Consider the following 17,029-nt stretch of genomic DNA (forward strand, 5'->3'; position numbering starts at 1 on the left):
ACATGGTATTTAGTCCCCAATAGTCTGGTGTAGTCAACCGATTTCCTTTCAACTCGTAAAAGGCTCAATGACGAACAACTTAACTGACTTTGAAATGTGCTTTTTTTTTTCTCTTGTAGTCTACAATACATATATCGGCCGGTAGTTTATAGCTAATATCCGCTGCTTACATTGGGTGATCTACGAAAAAACAGTGCTTATATAATTAAGTTTGTACACGATCAAAACTGACAAAAATGTCTAAAACAATTAGGACATATTTTTGCTTTTTCTTTTCCCAAGAAGAAAAGACTACCAAAATAAGACATTTTACGGGGGTACGGAAGTAATACACAACTTCGTGAGTGGGTTGCTGTCCATTGTTTTCTTTTTCCTTCCAACTACCTTTAAAATCACATGTACGAGGTATTTTCAGAAAAGTTCATACTTTGTTGACTTAGAAGAAGGCAGGGGAAAGAAAGTACACTAGTGATTTTGTGTTTGTGCTGAAGTAATACCTTTCTCCTCTACGTTTGGAAAGAGTAGAGAACACAAGGGATGGCCAAGCGTTTTTGTAGAAGCCGTTAATTGTGGGAGGGGGGAAAGCAAAGAAAAAAATTAGAAAAAAGAAAAGTTTAATAAACTTTTCTTCTTCTAGAGTATGACATGTTGATGACATAACTGAAGTAAGCAGTAAAGATTTGCATATGGTTTCTTTTTCCATTATGCGTTATCATTAGGATTCTGTACATTACTTCTATACCACTACATCAAAATTTATCACTAGGGGAAATATCCCAGTGAGAAGAAACTGCCATTATTTCTTGAACTCTGACGATACACAGTACATCCTTGCCCTATTTATGGGTAATACATGTATGAAAAAAGTTATAAGTGGGATTTCATGAGGAAAAGGGCTCTTCTTCTCAGAAAATGGGTATCTGCCAACTTTTGGCATTGAGATCAAACGTTGGAATCAATGCTTCCCTGAGGATGTGATAATTGCTTATGAAAAGAGAGTGAAGTGTTTCTGATTGGTTTATAAGACTACAACCAATGCTGATTTGTTATACCTCGACTTTTGGAGCACGGATAGAGTTACCTGAGAAGGACCGTTCAATGCAGCTCTTTCTTTCTATAGGAATATCGAAATTCAATGCGTGCCTAACTATCAAATACCCAGAGTGGTAGAAGTACCCATGAACCGGGAAAAGTTCAATATCTATTAAATCTTAGTAGCTACCCCCTATTTTAAGCTTTTCATTTCGTTACTCATATGCCATCTATCTTGCTCATGATCTTTCTGTGTGTAATTTTAAAATATAAGGATTAAAGTTTTACTGCCAGTTTTAAGGATAATGTTCTTGCTCAGAAAGGAACGCACAAATTTCCAAACCCTCATTCTCGAATGTGTTTCAAGTTGCAAATGCAAACCATCACAAAATCCCTCAAGGGAAATCTGTGTAACTTAAACATTTCCTTCATACGCCATTGCTTCCTCACTCCCACCTGTCATGAAACCGAACAGAAAAAAATATCAGAATGCTGTCAAATGCTACGTTAATTTCTCTGTACAGGTGGTGTACGTAGTTTCTAGTGGTAGAGTGCAATCTTCTTCTCTACGTGATTTCCCAAAAGAAATGCATGGAATTTTCATTGCACATACATAGAGGAATAGGATAAATTACTATTAAGAAAAAGGCGTAGCAACCCACAACAAACCGCGTGGGTTGTTGTCTAGCATGAATCGAATCACTTCTATTTTGTATGTGCTAGTTTGGAGCTGGTACAAATCATCAGCATCGCCAATTTTTCGGCTCTCTTACACTTACGCACTGAATTTGTATCTGTTTCATATTTCAGCTTTTCTTTTTTTGTTTTTGTTCATCTTTATCTTTGTACTACACAATTCCAAGTGGGGACAACATTTATCGATGAATGGTGCGACCGAGGCAGCGGGGATGTAAATGGCTCCGTTAGATTCTATACTGTGGTGCAAACAAAATGAGACTCTCATTGCGTTGTACATTTCAATAATGGTACCACAAAAAGACAATGATGAGTGTGTTTGCGAACTTATACAGGCTCTTCGCGTTGTAAGAGGTAAGCACACTCAAGCCTTTCTCACACACTAGTGTGAAATGCTAACAAAACCTCACAAGAATGAGAAAAATCGCAGACGCCCCAATGAACTAATTTTATGTCTCAGAATTTACTGCTCGGATTTTATTTTTTTTTTCCAGTGTTGCTTCAATATAATATTCATGGCGAAATCCATGATAAAATATAAGTTTATGTTCATGGAGTCCACATAAACAAGGTACATTACTTTTTTTTAGCTCATCTTGATAAGGATGGTGAAAAAAGCAGAACCAGCAACTAGTAACTTCAGATTGTTCAGTGAACACTTAAATCTACTAGTACAAATGAGTTTTACGCCGATTGTCTTACTCTGGATACTTGTACACAAAATAATCAGTAGATGATGCGTTGATGAACGGCTTCCTTTGTTGTTTTCGCCATTCGAGTTGGGTACTTCTCTTAGCTTTGTTTTTGTCTCTTAACTAGTAGCATAAGGGGTTATAATAGTCCTATTCCTGAGGCATTGTTTTTTATCTGCAAAACACCAAAACAGTAATGTACGAGTGAGTGTGTTGTTGTAGAGGTTTGTCGTAATTTAAAAAAAAAATCACATGTTGTCGCTTCCTCTTTCGAAGTGCAACTGTCAGTGAAAAGAAAGCAGTAAACTAATGCTTTATTCTAAGTTGGGCTTTTGTTTATAAGCCTAAAATCTATATCGGTGATTAGAGCTAGGAATTAATACATATTCCTTTGTTATTAGCCCTAGAAAACTCTTTAACATTAATTCGAACAATTGAATTAACCTTCCAAACAGGTGATCAATTACTTGTTACACGGTATACAGTCGTCTCTTAAAGGATGCTAGCTAAACAATGGCTTTGCGAGCCAACTAAAATTAGAAGAGCACAGTAAAAGGCGAACAATAGCGCCAAACTTTTCTTTTTCTAATTATTGTCTGTTATCCCTTTTAAGGAATTATTAAGCTTACAGGTGACTGTTAGCGCGAAATGGTGATATATCTCCTTCTTTTCAATAACACAAAAAAGGCCTCTCTCAAGTAGAATTTCTTCAATTCTCTTTTTGGAAATACTTATCCGAAATGCAATCATATACAGCAGCCTATCATAATGTATGAAAATTGTATTGCCACTAGCATGGTAGATTCCCATTTATGAGAGCCACTCCTCCCACAACTTGGACGAACCTCCAAGAAGATTGGGTTTGCCATTGTGTCACATTTGCCCCTAAAAGAATCTGTCTTTCGCAGTGCCAATTTATCATTTACATTTCGAGCGATGGTAATTTTGATATTATCAGTATAGCTTAAAAAGATTGAATACAATCTTGATTAACATACTAGGAACAGACCTGAATCTATATGTCTAAGACCAGTGAGCTAGATATGATTTTCCAGCGAATTGCTTTACTCTATAGCAAGAGGGTAAAAGAAATCAACACAACTCAGTAAATTCTTAGTACATAGGGCCTTTTCCAATCCCATTTATCCATACTGAAAACAAAAAACACTCAAATTTAATCAAAGAACGAATATTAGGACAGAATAGATATTTTTGTGATAATAATTCAAATTAAACTAGGAAGGTAGTTTCAATGGAACACTCCTTGGCACAGTAAACAATTGTTGCTTTTTCTTTTTCTTATTGATTATAATAAAATAAAAAGACAAAATTCTTTTTTTATTTACCAAGCAGCACTACTACTAAAATGATTTTATTTTTCCTTTAACTGTCAATTCACCGTGTTTTTTTATGTAACAAACAACCTTCTGTTTGTAGTACTTTGTATTCACTTTTTTCTGCCCATATATTTGTAAATATAAAGGAATTTCTAGGACCCTAAGTAAAAATGCCTAGTAATTTTAGTATTGTATCTTGTCTTTATTTAAGACCCTTCTCAGAAGCTGTTGCAGCGCTAAACAATGTCTTTGAGAAATGCTTTCGAACCTCGTACCTGTTACGCCTATAGACACAAAGAACATTAAGCTATACTTTTATATTTTTTACGCTGAGTTTCTACAGTGTGATGTAATGATAGCTACCATTTTACCTTTGCTACTTTGCTTGCCGGATTCTGGATTCCTAGGATTGGGAGCATGAAAATTACCTAACTCGAGGGGATATTTATTTGGATTAAACATCAGGAGGACTAGCAGAATTTTTCTTTTTGAATGTATGCTAGTAGTACCAATCATTCAAGAATGAGATTCACAATTATATCCCTCAGTTTAAGCAAATAAGCAAATCTTTATGATGCGCTGAAAATGGGTCCCGTATTGACTACAACTGCAAATACAATATCTTCATAAAGGTTGTGTTTTTCCTTTCTTATTTGTCAGCGAACGACTTCATCTTTAGTCAAACTTAAGACAAATTAGTCTGTCATTTCGTCACTGCTCCCTCTTAAAAGAAAAAAAACACTGCCTCCTCTTATATCTAGCCAAGAGGTTAAGCTCCAATAACATTAGAACTAGGAGTAATCAACTGTTTCATTAAGTTTTCCTCTTCGCGAATCTTTGCTTTCTGTAGTAGAGCATATTATATGGTGGCTAGTACAGCCCTGTCAAATTTCCAAGCCTTAGACCAACGCCTGTAGGAAAGCAAAGTGAGCAGGAAGAAACAGCTGTACAATCGACAATCACATTTAACTCAAGCAGAATTTCAAACACTACCCGCACACAATGGACGGTGGGCAAATCCTTTGTCCGGTTGTACGCCATACTCTAAGGCCTACGCCCTTTCTTACCCTAGTCGATAATAGCACACAATACCTGCTGTTAGCTTCAGCAAGAGCCAATCCTTCACCAAGTTACCCACTGTACTCGAAACATCCCGTAGGCATCTTCTCCTATATGCCATGTTCAGATTCTCATGAGAATCACGCAGCTAAACAAACAAAATTCTCTTGTATTCACTTTCTTTTCTGTATGTGTTGACAACGTACGAACGTCATATTTGAATCACTGCTGCGCTGATTTCTAAGAGCTATACATTCGACACAAGAACCTATCCTGTTATTCTTTTTTTTTTTCAATTTTTTTTACTTTCGTGGATCTGCCTGCCAACGTCCGTCTTACGCTGTTATTGCTCCATTGTCCTTGCGCAGTGTTCATCTTTGTCCCTCCTCTTCCAATTGTCTTTCCCGTATCATACTCTTTCTCGAGCTTCGCTGCTATCTAAACTCAGGTAGAATTTATGGTTTATTTTGGAATGTGTACCATAGAAACAGTTGCAGGATGTCTTTTACTCATCTTCTACCATTAGTAAAACTAACGACATCCGTTCATCCTCCGTGTACCCACAATAAGAGTTCCCAATTATGGAAAATGGTATAAGCAAAGCATGCCAATCAAATTAACTTTCTGTCTCGTCTCGGGTTGAAGTAAAAAAATGGAGACTAGGGAGTATTTTATCTTACCTCTTGCCCGGCCATTCTTTTCCTATTAGCAACTTTTAGCTATTACCTACAACAACTATTTCTTTGCAAGGGAATCACATCAATTGTCCGCAGTGATGTTGTCTTTGTCTCATAGGAATTGCGAAGGGAGTGTACCCCTTCTTAACTTTGTTCTCTCATCCACCTAAACCAATACACTTACTCTACAACTAGCTACCGATATTCGTGAGAACAAGATAAGACGTAAGTCACAAGAAAGATGAGAAAGAGAGAGAAGATCAAAAAATTCTTTGCGAGTGCTCTACGGCATGTTCTCTGTGATTGCAATAAGAATATGTTTCTTTCCGACTCGTTTCTCTGCATTTTTGGTACATGTTTCCTTGCAGCTGTTCCGTACATGTAGCAGATTACTGTGGGATTTCTGCCACCCACTGAGAATTTCATACTCCTCCCCTTCCTTCCTCCCCCTACCCCCCTCCCCTACTTGAACATCGATGCTTAGTATGGACTAAGTAATATCTGCACAACATCTCGATGTAAATAATGTGGACAAAATCAGCTGGAATACGCTCCCCATAAAAGATAAGTAAAGTAGACAAATAGCGTAGACAGTGCAGTAGAGATGCCCATCATATCATTATCTTCTCAGAACAATTTTCTTTTTTCTTTGTCCCTGCTAGAAGATCATGAAGCACAGAACAACCATATACCCGGCATAGAAGCTTTCAATGCTTTCAATGTTTTCAGTGTTTTCAATGTTTCGATTACTCAAAAGAAAAGCTGGTGAAAAAAAGAAAATGAAGATAAAACACAAATGCCTAACAAACGTAATTTCTTCATACACAAATTGGGATCATTTCCATTTGCGTAAAAAATCAAATCACAGAAATAACCAACGAAAAGTGTTGTGGGAGAGCTGGGAAAAAAAGCTAAACACCTTGACAACACGTACATAGCGTCGATCAAAGTGGTTTTTTCTTTTTCATCTAGGCTTCTGCTCTCGTTTGTTGTCTCCCGAGAACAATTGCAACAATAGATTTTTTTTTCTTTCTTTCTTGTAATTTAAAGATATACTTTTTCCCTTTCTCCCCTGCTATACTCGGTTAGAGAAGAACAGTAGAGGGAAAAACAAAACATTCAAGTGGGAAAAACATACACACTCGCCAACTTACAGAAGAGAACAATCCTCCCACCTTACTCGTCTCAAAAAAGACCACTAAAAAACTGAGAAAGATTCCCTTTCTTAAACTATCTTACATCCAGCAAATTAAAATCCCTCTCCCAGAGTTCTTAGCTAATAAAGTTAAAATTTTACTTTGTCCCTTATTACTCTTCTGTATTAATTTTATTTTTTTTTAATCTACAAAAAGAATCCAAAAAAAAAAATTGATATATATCAATTATGATTTCTCAGCATCAAAACTTCCCTTTTCTAATCTTACTCCCTTTATGCTACTTGAACTTCCCTTTAATCTTATTTCTTGCTCTCTTGCTAACATATAGTTTCTTGTTCTTAGCTGAGATCAATTTTTCATATTTTAATAGCCGATTTCTGGTCTCATCTTCTTGAAGAGCACTACCGTCTTTTTTTTCTATCTTTCACACAAAAACTCACACACACACTCTCTCAAAGTTATTACCTACTTTAGAAAAGATCCGCTTTGCTCATTGGCGCAGTTGTATTCCTACTAATACAAAGACTACACTCCGTATCTACTTTTGCCAACATACAACACTTCTTCTATTAACCTGGATTCCCCTGTATTAGGTGAATACTTGATACTAAAGAGAAGATATTTTTACATTTCAAATCAAGGATCTGCAGAAAAAATAGACAACTTTGGATAGGCAATCTTTTGACGTTTGACATTCCGCTCACCCAAGAAAAGAAAGAAAGAGATTCATACTTACTACTCTTACTCACAAAAGCAATCAAGTTTAAAAAAACTTCCTTCCTCGTGGGATCAATCTATAGTGGATAAACAACAAGAACTCATTTCAGAACAAGCCTTCTCTACAATATAGTTTCAATACTACCGTGGCTACATCGAGGTTTCCCACATACCAATAAAGGTGATCCCTCACATCTGTTAGTTTACATTCGTTACTTAAAGAAAAAGAAAAGAGACTGCTAAATTATAGCTCCATAAAAATACCAATTCTAGCACTTGCAAAGTTGTCAACTTTACTTCCAACAATTCAATTCCTTTCCACTCTCCAAGAAACTTCTCAGATTGTACATAAGATCAGCTCATACACTACAACCAAATTGTGCGCATATTTTGAAATACACATTACTCACCAACTCATACTTCTTCCAATCTAGAATCCCTTGCGAGAATACAGGCTGCAAACAATCAGGAATAACAAGAGATAACCATAAGGAAAGTACTGTAATAAGCCAACTAATCAGAAGCTCACAACCCTCAAATTGCAACCAACAAAGTACTCTTGATTATTTTGTTCCTTGCATATTGAAAGAAGACAGTGAGAACGTTATTTCATAGATATAACCTTTGTCCAGCACCACGGTCAATAACACATTACCGTGATAAACGTCTATCAAGTGCCATTACTTCATTCTTCAGTTATCTGTTATCCAGTTAGCTTTCATAACTGGATTCGTTCAAGTTAAAGTTTTGGTAAAGTTGTTTTTTATTTGCATCTAACGGATCCATTTCACAGGAAATTTTATTTACTTGGCATTGTCATAATTAGAGATAAAGGGCCAAAAGGAAAAAACGACCTCTGGCTTTCCAAGTGACATACTCTTTCTTCGATAGAATTTTTTCGTTGAGCTACCCTCAAAGAAACATAACTTAATAGATTGGAGAGAATTTCCTTCAAACATCATTACATCTTAACTGAACAATAGACCTATTAATCTGTTGTTTACACTGATAAGTGATTAAGTAATTCTGCATTCGGCATTATATTAGTCTCTGAAGATTTAAGATACGGTTTCAATACCCTGATAATAATCAAAAGTGAAAGAAATAACGTTGCCAACAACCAACTCGCATTTCTTCTCCAAGTTTTTTGTGATTGTGCTTGTTTTGTCCTTTCCAAAAGATTAAGTCAGTTTTTTTTCACTCCCTCAGGTCCTATTTACAAAGATCGCAGCGAGCGAAAAAGAAAAAAGTTTAATTTCTTGAGAAGTCGGTGATACTCTGGCCTGGACAAAGTAAGGATTGCCAAATTCTTGCGGAAAGTACAAATATTACGGAACACTGTGTTGAAGTTTACAACAGCTAGTTAAGGAACATACATTGCTTCCTTAGTAACTGATGAAGGACGGTGCTTCTGAAGACTGCAATCCGTCAAGTGCTGTAGAGGAGGATCGAGGAAGGCATGCTGCTCCAATCAACCATCTAGGGTCCAGTAATAAAGCAAATGAAATAGCTGTTGCAGATCGAGAACATACATTTTCAATTAGAAAGTTGTATCCTATTAGCGAGAACGTTAGTAGAGTTAAATCTCAACAGCAAGAAGTCCCATATCAGAGAAATTTGCCAACAATAAATGGTACTGAAACTGAATCTGCGAGACAAAACTTACAACACGCATTTGACAAATACTCAAAAAATAACAACTTAACACCTAAAGCTGTACAACCAGCTTTGAACCAAGGTGTGCGATATATATGGACAAAAACTAATCCTGTACCGCGAGTTGGAAATTCAACTGTAAGTCTGTCAAATAGCAGCGAAGGTAGTTCAGGGGCGATGGTGAATAACAATGACCATGCATTGGATAATGCCTTGAACACAAGTGTTACCAAAGGGCAAAATGATCCCAGACTTAGTCACATTCTTTCTAGCTCAAATGGTAATATCGACACTACTGTTGCCAAACACTCTTTAAGAAAGGAAGAAAAAAGTTCCCTCGAGATATCAAATAATTTTGATCATCAGGCGCAGGCGCCAAAAGGACTCGACCTCTCAGCTGTAGATACTACAAGCCAACCAGGGTTATACACCACAACTGGGTCCCAGGTTCATCCTGTAACGCAGCACTACCAATATAACGGATCAAAGATGCCATATGACTGGTCAAATTCCTTACGTCAGAGAATTGGAAATAGCAATACAGCCGGTCAAGTTTATTTTGTCGGTACACCACCTGATGCACCTAACCGATCTCATGATTATACTCATCTATATGCAAATACGGCTCCGTTACCGCAAGGTGTCTCGTATGTTTGGCATGCTCACGGCCCACCATTCTTGGCAAGCAATTCAAATACTACAGAATCATATTCAGGAAGCACACTGGTAGCAGCAACAACAAATCAGGCCAAGATAGCATCACCGTCGGTAAGTTATGGTAATAACACTCATCCTGAAAACACACCTAGGCTTTCGGTATCAAATATTCATCAATTGACTCCGAATCAAAAAGGTGCATCATTTCAAAGACCTTTGCAATCAATATTACCTATCATTCCATCTCATACACAGTCTAAATTTGCAAATGTAAAGCTGGATCAGGATAAACAGACTAACTTCGGTAACCAGATCATGTTCAATTCTTCGGAAAATACACCACCATTGGCTCATCAAGTAGTGTACGCGGACAATCGCTTAGGAAGTGTACCGAATAATGCCATATCTTATAATGCCGATGCCTCTAGAGCACCAATCGGTCCACCTATAGGAAGTGCTGGAGTTTATTATAATCCAAATTACACATATGTTATGCAGGAGCAACCAAAAACAGTATCAGATAATGTTGTATCCAGAATTAACTCGCATCCAATTTTGGGCCAAACAAATTATTTACTGCCCCGGGCGGATCCATCTCTCACTACTCAGTTAGGAGTTACGAACGAGATGATGTTCGGTAACCAGGGAGAAAAAATAGAGGTATCCTCTCTGGCATTTCCTCATAGGTGTCATTTATGCCCAAAATTGTTCAAACGTAAATCTTGGCTAAAGAGGCATTTGCTTTCACATTCACAGCAAAGACATTTCTTATGTCCATGGTGTAATAGTCGCCATAAGAGACGTGACAACTTACTTCAACATATGAAGCTGAAACATGTCCCCAATCTTCTTCAAGAAATCAACTCTCGCAACATGAGATTCAATTGGCCAATACTCGAAAGGTTAAGTAAACAAATCGATGGTACAATTGAATACCCAGATACAAAAACACTTATCCATGAAGGCTTGCTCAACAAAGATGAGCTGAAGAATATCTTAAATACTGTGATCGATAAGCACAATTGAACTTTAACTGGTACCTCTGGAATAGGTATATGTTAAATCATCTTCATTTCCTTAGTTTCTACCGAAACTGAATAATATCGCATTTTTTTAATTAAGACTGCCATACTTTTTACAAGTATTGGCTTATTGTAATATTTTAATCCCACTGTATTTTAGTTCTCAATGAGTCAAAAGCCTCAAAGAATTATGTTGTAATCATATAAATGCTTTTTTAAAGTTTATAATATTTCTATCATAAAGATCAAATTAATGCATCGTGTAAAACTTACATTCATATAAGCAACTGCTCGATATTGATGTGCAATTTTTTATTAACGCAACAACGAGAAAAGGATCTTAGAATCCTGAAGTCAATAAGTCCTATGGAATAACCAAGCAAATAAATAAAATCACTAGGAACAATTCAAATGATATTTTCGTTAACGCATTTGTAATCCATAGGATGTGGCCGATTATTCAAATTTTGTAATATGAATGCAAAATCTGAAAATTTTTGGATTTCTCACAATATGAGTACTAAATCAAATACAACCATAACGCTGTCCTCTCAGTTTTACGACAATTAAAGTATCTGCAAGCGTTTCATCTCACATGACTACTACCATTTGACTCGACTACCATTTGGATTAGCATATACTTGCCATAAACCAAACACAAATGTACCCATAGACCTATGAATTATTCCTTGATAAGTGGCAATTTTTAAAATGACATACCTATCCCAAATGGCCTAAAGCCAATCATAGACTTCAACGAATTGTGAATTATTAAGGAGCAATCATTGAAAGTTGATAGCACTATATTTTCAGTTTATGGCGGAAATGATAGAATTTACTTAAGAGCTCTTTCCACCTTAAACTTGAGAAACAACCACTAGAATCAACCCAAACTCAATTTACCATAAAGGTAAAGTACCAAATAGTTAGTTGAAAGTATGACAACTACCGCTCGGTTTATTTCTTTACAATGCTAAAAATACAATTTTGATAACATTGCAATCCCTAACATTTGTTTGCCAATGAGCGTAGACTAAATCTGCACAGATTGATAGTCTCTCAAGTTTGATTCAAGTGAACACGAACAAACATCGATTAGTATATCTACCTATTTTTGTGCATGTCAGCAATAATATTTTAACCATGTACTGTTGGTGAATATGCCGAATATTGCCTCTATCCTTTCCATCAAAGAAGTGTTAAGTATAAGAAGCCACAACACAGCTATCACTATCAAAATAATATGCAATATGCTGTCCAACACAAAATTACATTCTGGAATTTAAAGTCATGACCTTTGATATATGTGTTGTGTTATGTGACCAATATTCAAGGCAAATAATTAGCCTCATTTATCAGCAAACACCAACTTGATAACATGTTCATATACTAATAGCATCTAGGTTTTTTTTATGAATGCCTGTTCTGTTGGTTTTGAATAGCGCCGTTTGACTGTACTGCGCAGACATGGTTGCATCACTGATATTCTATCTCACAAGACAATAGAGGTAAAGGAGTTGAAAAATGACAAATACTCCGTCACCATTAATGATTTCAAATGCTTTCAACAATTCGGTATATTAGAGGCCAAATATTTTGGCTATGACTCGCAAAGAAACGTGGAGTAAAAACAAAAGTTCGCATAAAAATAGCAATCCTGTAGCGACGTTTATCAGACGGAAAAGATACCAACTATCGATTCAGCTAGATATATGTATGTGAATGTCTAATCATAGCAAACCAATTAGTAACCGGGTCCGCTCAAGCCGATGAGCATAGCGTCATTCTCAATTATACCAACATACATCAAATTGATATCATCTCCAAATAGTAAAAAAACAATGAACTAAAATTATTGAAGGATTTCTGACTTACATTGCCAGAACAGAAAACATCTCTGAGGAACAATGGATCTTGGCTTGATATTTCAGAGTTCTTATTTAGTGCCAAGTGGTGTAGACAGGCATTTAATTACTAGATGTGGCGCGCAAAAGGTATGAGTTCATTTGGATATTGATATCATTGTCGGAGACAATCAAGGTTACCATAACTGCAGCAGTTGCCTTTATCTCCTGGCGATGACAGAAGGCACCAAACTAGTTGCCTGTTTTTCCTAATGTTGTTGCCCACGCACCTTTTTCCTCCCACTTTTTACAAGTACTTCAATAATTGTGAGCCACGCCAGATAGTATACAATCGTTCGCATCAGGCAAAGACACAGTATAACATGTCTATCAAGAAATTGATTTCTGCAAGCAGCCATCGATTTAACTTCAGTCCAACACATTTGATCGTTATGCTAAGTTATCCTGTCAAAAGAAAATGAGATAAGCTAACCTGTTTTTGACGACATGACTATCCCAAGGCTAATTGTGGGCAATAAACTTCTAAACTGAGTTATAATGGTACAAGTATATTTTTTTGCTGTTGCAAATTCTTAATTAAGGTAGCTTTGATAATTAGAGTCAGTAACAAATACCATTTACATTGTCAATTTTTCAAAACGTTGATGTAAAGCAATATATATATTCACTAGTTTTGGGAAACATTTGCGGGAAAAAGAAAAAAGGAAAAAATTAATAGGCACATAGTTAGACCAACTGTCAATAGCACCAGCACATTCATTAAATTTTTTTAACAGAGCAGTTTACCAATAAGTCTAAAAAAGTCAATCGAAAAAAAAAAGCAAATGAATTAGTTATAATCTAAGGAAAAGTTGAAGCTATATAATTGTATCAAGGAAATGGATCAAAGAGCTTATGTAGATTCCAAGTTGGAAAATATTGTACATCAAGTTATACTCAGTGCTTGGCTTCTACGTTAATTCATTAACGTTGTGGACACCATACTATTTCGAAGGCACACAACAAGGACCTTGCGATAGACAAGGAAGTTTTTTCCTCTAGATAATTGCAGTAGAATGTATATAGTAAACACCATGAAAACTAAGAAAAAAGTACTAAAAGTACTGGTTTTCACTTGTCATCAACAAAGTACAAATAGAAAGTACGATACAAGGTAGTCCATACTACCAAATCGGCCTACAAAGTTTCGAGAAAATATTTTTTCTTTCTTTATTTTCATTATCACTCACTTGCCTGCGAGATGCACAATGGTGTGCCTTTCGGAGGAGAGACAAAAAACATTATGTAATTATGGTGAGAGAAAACAGATAAGTATTATACAAGTATTTGCAAAGGAAAACAAGTTCCCCTGCCAGTGGATTGATAAGTTATGACTTATTAAATATCTATTTAGGAGCTATATAAGGAGGGTTAGAAAATAAAAAAAGAAAGGATAAATTCCTTTTTTATTGAAGATTAAGGAATCATGGTGTAAGGCTCATAACGTTTGTTCAACATTTTATGTTTTGTACAAATGATAACTGCAGTACCACTTCAAATTCCAAAGTGACATTTGAAAAGAAAATATCGTCGTATTATTCTAAATTATCTAGGAATGTAGTTATACTTTTTATTTTAGTTACTTTTATTTTATTACATATGGACTGTTACAAGCTTTAACAGAGTAAAAGCCAAGGGTTTTCAATATCATAACATTTCTCTAACCACTGCATCATGAGGGAAGTCCTCATCAGTTGGGTTCTTGATTATATTAGTGTTTGCAAATTCTTGGTGCTTAGTGAATGCAATACCGTAGCTCACTGCGGAGATGGTCAAAGTGATACCAAGGACCAGTAAACTAGTGGTCATTACCGCCAATGAGCAATACTGGACTATAGCCATTAAAGTATAGAAGATGCATCTGTATCCATTGGTCTCGAACCTCTTTATGAATTCTATGAACCTGTCGCTTAGGGGACATATCTTCAACAGAAATGGAATCTCAATGAACAATATAATCAGACCTTGGACAATACCGACTATTCCAAACGCTATAACTGCGCTTACGTGGAACAGGTTCGCAATACCAAGCGCTATACAAAGGAAAATGTTAATGTACCCAAACCACTTACCGTAGACACTGAAGTTGAAACTCTTCAAGTCCTTCAACAGACCCGCAATATTGATAAACTGCGTGATACCCAATGCCATTGCTATCTTCTCAGTATCTCAATTATCTAACAATTATCAACTCTCTATGTCGGGGATATACAAAAGTGCCCCCACTATCTTTAATCTACAACTATACCGAACTGACTTGCGTAGCCTTTATATTCCAGGAAATTTCACCTCCGGAACTCGTTAAGCTTAAAAGCGTTGCTGATGATATGGGCTGAGCCTTCGGTATTGACGGCATGCCAGGGCTAATACAGTATCAGAAATGCTTATTGCCAAGCCAGAAGCATATATATAATACTACTTGGAAGTTCTGATTATTAGCTGATAATTGTTACCAATCACTCTGGGTGTTCCGAATCTCTTCCAACAGTCCCTGGCTACCATAATGGCTGTACTTTCGAAGGTCCGTTCGCTGGAACAAAACCCGAAACACCAAAATATTTCAGAGTAAATAAGGATCCTAGCTAGCTCATCTTGAATGGTACAAGATTCACAACTGGCAAAAGATTCATAGATAATCGAGTAATTTTGCAAGATATGTTGGCATTGAATTTGATACGTGGGGTGAGCAGAAGTGCTGGTGTGAGGTTCTTGCAGACTTCGCCCATTGTTTGGAGCAAAACCGCTGAAGGTGCTAAGGGAAAGGATAAGGATGCTAAGAGTGGTGTTAGCAGGAAGGACTTAATCAAGCAGTTTGGACCAAAGAGGCCTGCTGCCGCCTTCATTTTGTACACAGTTCAAGAGCGTGCTAATGCAACGGCTGAGAACCCCGGACTATCGACGAAAGAGATCTCTGCAGTTCTGGGTGAGAAGTGGAGACAACTGTCTGAATACGAGAAGGAACCCTACTTCCAGAAAACTCAGCAAGCTCTAGAGGAATATAAGACCAAGAAACAAGAGTTTGAAGCCATGCTGCCACCTAAGAAGCCGCTATCACCATTCCTTTTGTTTTCGAATGAAGTTCGTGAGGAGATCAAGAGCCAAAACCCATCCCTAAGTTTTGGTGATTTGGCCTCTCTCATTGGAAGAAGGTGGAAATCGCTAGGAGAGTACGAAAAGAAGAAATATTATGATCGCTATGCCGAAAACAAATCTAGCTGGGAACAAGAAGTTCAAAGGAAATTGCAAAACTTTAAATTGTAATCTCAATCAACTGTCTCTTGTATATTCAACAAGTGCTCACTGTTATTTTCTCACATTTTATAAGAAGGGTTTTCACTTCATTTTAGATTAGCTATTATTACTACTGTGCTACTATTTTTATAAGTTGTATGATAATATTATAAATTATGGAAATACAATTAATCGTCAAAAGTTCACAAAACTAATTTGTCATATATGTTCAAATGACTGCTTCTCAAAATGTAATAATAAAGACTTATGAATACTGAATATAAAATGTATAGAATGCTTAGTTCGTTAACCCAACTACTGGTAGTACTTTTATAGTGGGATTCCCAAATGTATTTATAACAAAAGATGCGTGAGACCAACAATTAATGACCAAGAAAGAACTATATGACAATCCTTCCTCGAGTAATAAAAATATAATAATAAATAAATGCAAACCTAGGACACTCTCCTTCACCAATCCTCTTCACCTATCGTAGTATTAAAAAACTGTTGAATTCGTTTTCTTAACTTCATCCGACATAAACACCCACCAAACAAGTTTCTAACATTTTCTCAACACTGATCCATCTATGATACCTATTAAATAGCACTGTTGAGTCCTGTCCCGACGATTTATCTATCAAAATCTTCGCACCGCCAGGGTGGAAACTTAAATACGACGAGATGCTGTAAACTTTACCATTTATGACAGTCCAGCAGTCCTCTGCAGTATTATGGCGTGCTAGCTCATGTGCATCTATGCATAAAGGCGGCCTAATAGCGTAAGTAGGAACTCCTCTCTCCAGCTGGATCAAGCTCTGTGGCGAGTTTACCTCTTTAAAATGTTCAAGAACCTTAGGATCTTCTCTTATACTGTCTATTCCAGTGATTAGTTTCCCAGCTTTACCCTTAGTACTGACCATCTCTTGCCAGTCCAGTGCACTATGTCCAGGTGCCAACTTCACTTTGTTCCTGTATCCCCCAGCCCTGAGAGTGCTGCAACTCGCCTGCACAGGCACATCCATAAGGACACTACGGGGCTCATCGCTAACATTAATCTGCGGTGGCTTCATCTGAGGAACTTTAAACGCCATCTTGTCACGCTCCATCTGCATCAACACCCTGCTAGCACTATGCATCTCTCAACTATTACTTCTTTCCAAAATTTTTTTCCCTGAGATGAACCTTTTAC

The 17,029-nt window shown here is 36.7% G+C and overlaps 4 protein-coding genes across 4 annotated transcripts; 2 read left to right on the forward strand and 2 right to left on the reverse strand.

Annotated features, from left to right (window-relative positions):
- Nucleotides 1–8,762: 8,762 nt before the first annotated feature.
- Nucleotides 8,763–10,706, forward strand: MOT3 (Mot3p; the record flags this gene model as incomplete). Its single annotated transcript, XM_448355.1, has 1 exon — nt 8,763–10,706. One exon carries the CDS (start codon nt 8,763–8,765, stop codon nt 10,704–10,706), a length of 1,944 nt encoding a protein of 647 aa, XP_448355.1.
- A 3,547-nt stretch (nt 10,707–14,253) lies between these two features.
- TVP18 (Tvp18p) lies at nt 14,254–14,757 on the reverse strand (the record flags this gene model as incomplete). The annotated part of the gene is made up of 1 exon (XM_448356.1): nt 14,254–14,757. One exon carries the CDS (start codon nt 14,755–14,757, stop codon nt 14,254–14,256), a length of 504 nt encoding a protein of 167 aa, XP_448356.1.
- A 504-nt stretch (nt 14,758–15,261) lies between these two features.
- ABF2 (DNA-binding protein ABF2) lies at nt 15,262–15,867 on the forward strand (the record flags this gene model as incomplete). The annotated part of the gene is made up of 1 exon (XM_448357.1): nt 15,262–15,867. One exon carries the CDS (start codon nt 15,262–15,264, stop codon nt 15,865–15,867), a length of 606 nt encoding a protein of 201 aa, XP_448357.1.
- A 500-nt stretch (nt 15,868–16,367) lies between these two features.
- IRC21 (Irc21p) lies at nt 16,368–16,976 on the reverse strand (the record flags this gene model as incomplete). Its single annotated transcript, XM_448358.2, has 1 exon — nt 16,368–16,976. One exon carries the CDS (start codon nt 16,974–16,976, stop codon nt 16,368–16,370), a length of 609 nt encoding a protein of 202 aa, XP_448358.2.
- Between the last annotated feature and the right edge of the window lie 53 nt (nt 16,977–17,029).

The sequence above is a fragment of the Nakaseomyces glabratus genome, chromosome K, assembly GCF_010111755.1.
Source record: "Nakaseomyces glabratus chromosome K, complete sequence".
Classification (NCBI taxonomy): domain Eukaryota; kingdom Fungi; phylum Ascomycota; class Saccharomycetes; order Saccharomycetales; family Saccharomycetaceae; genus Nakaseomyces; species Nakaseomyces glabratus.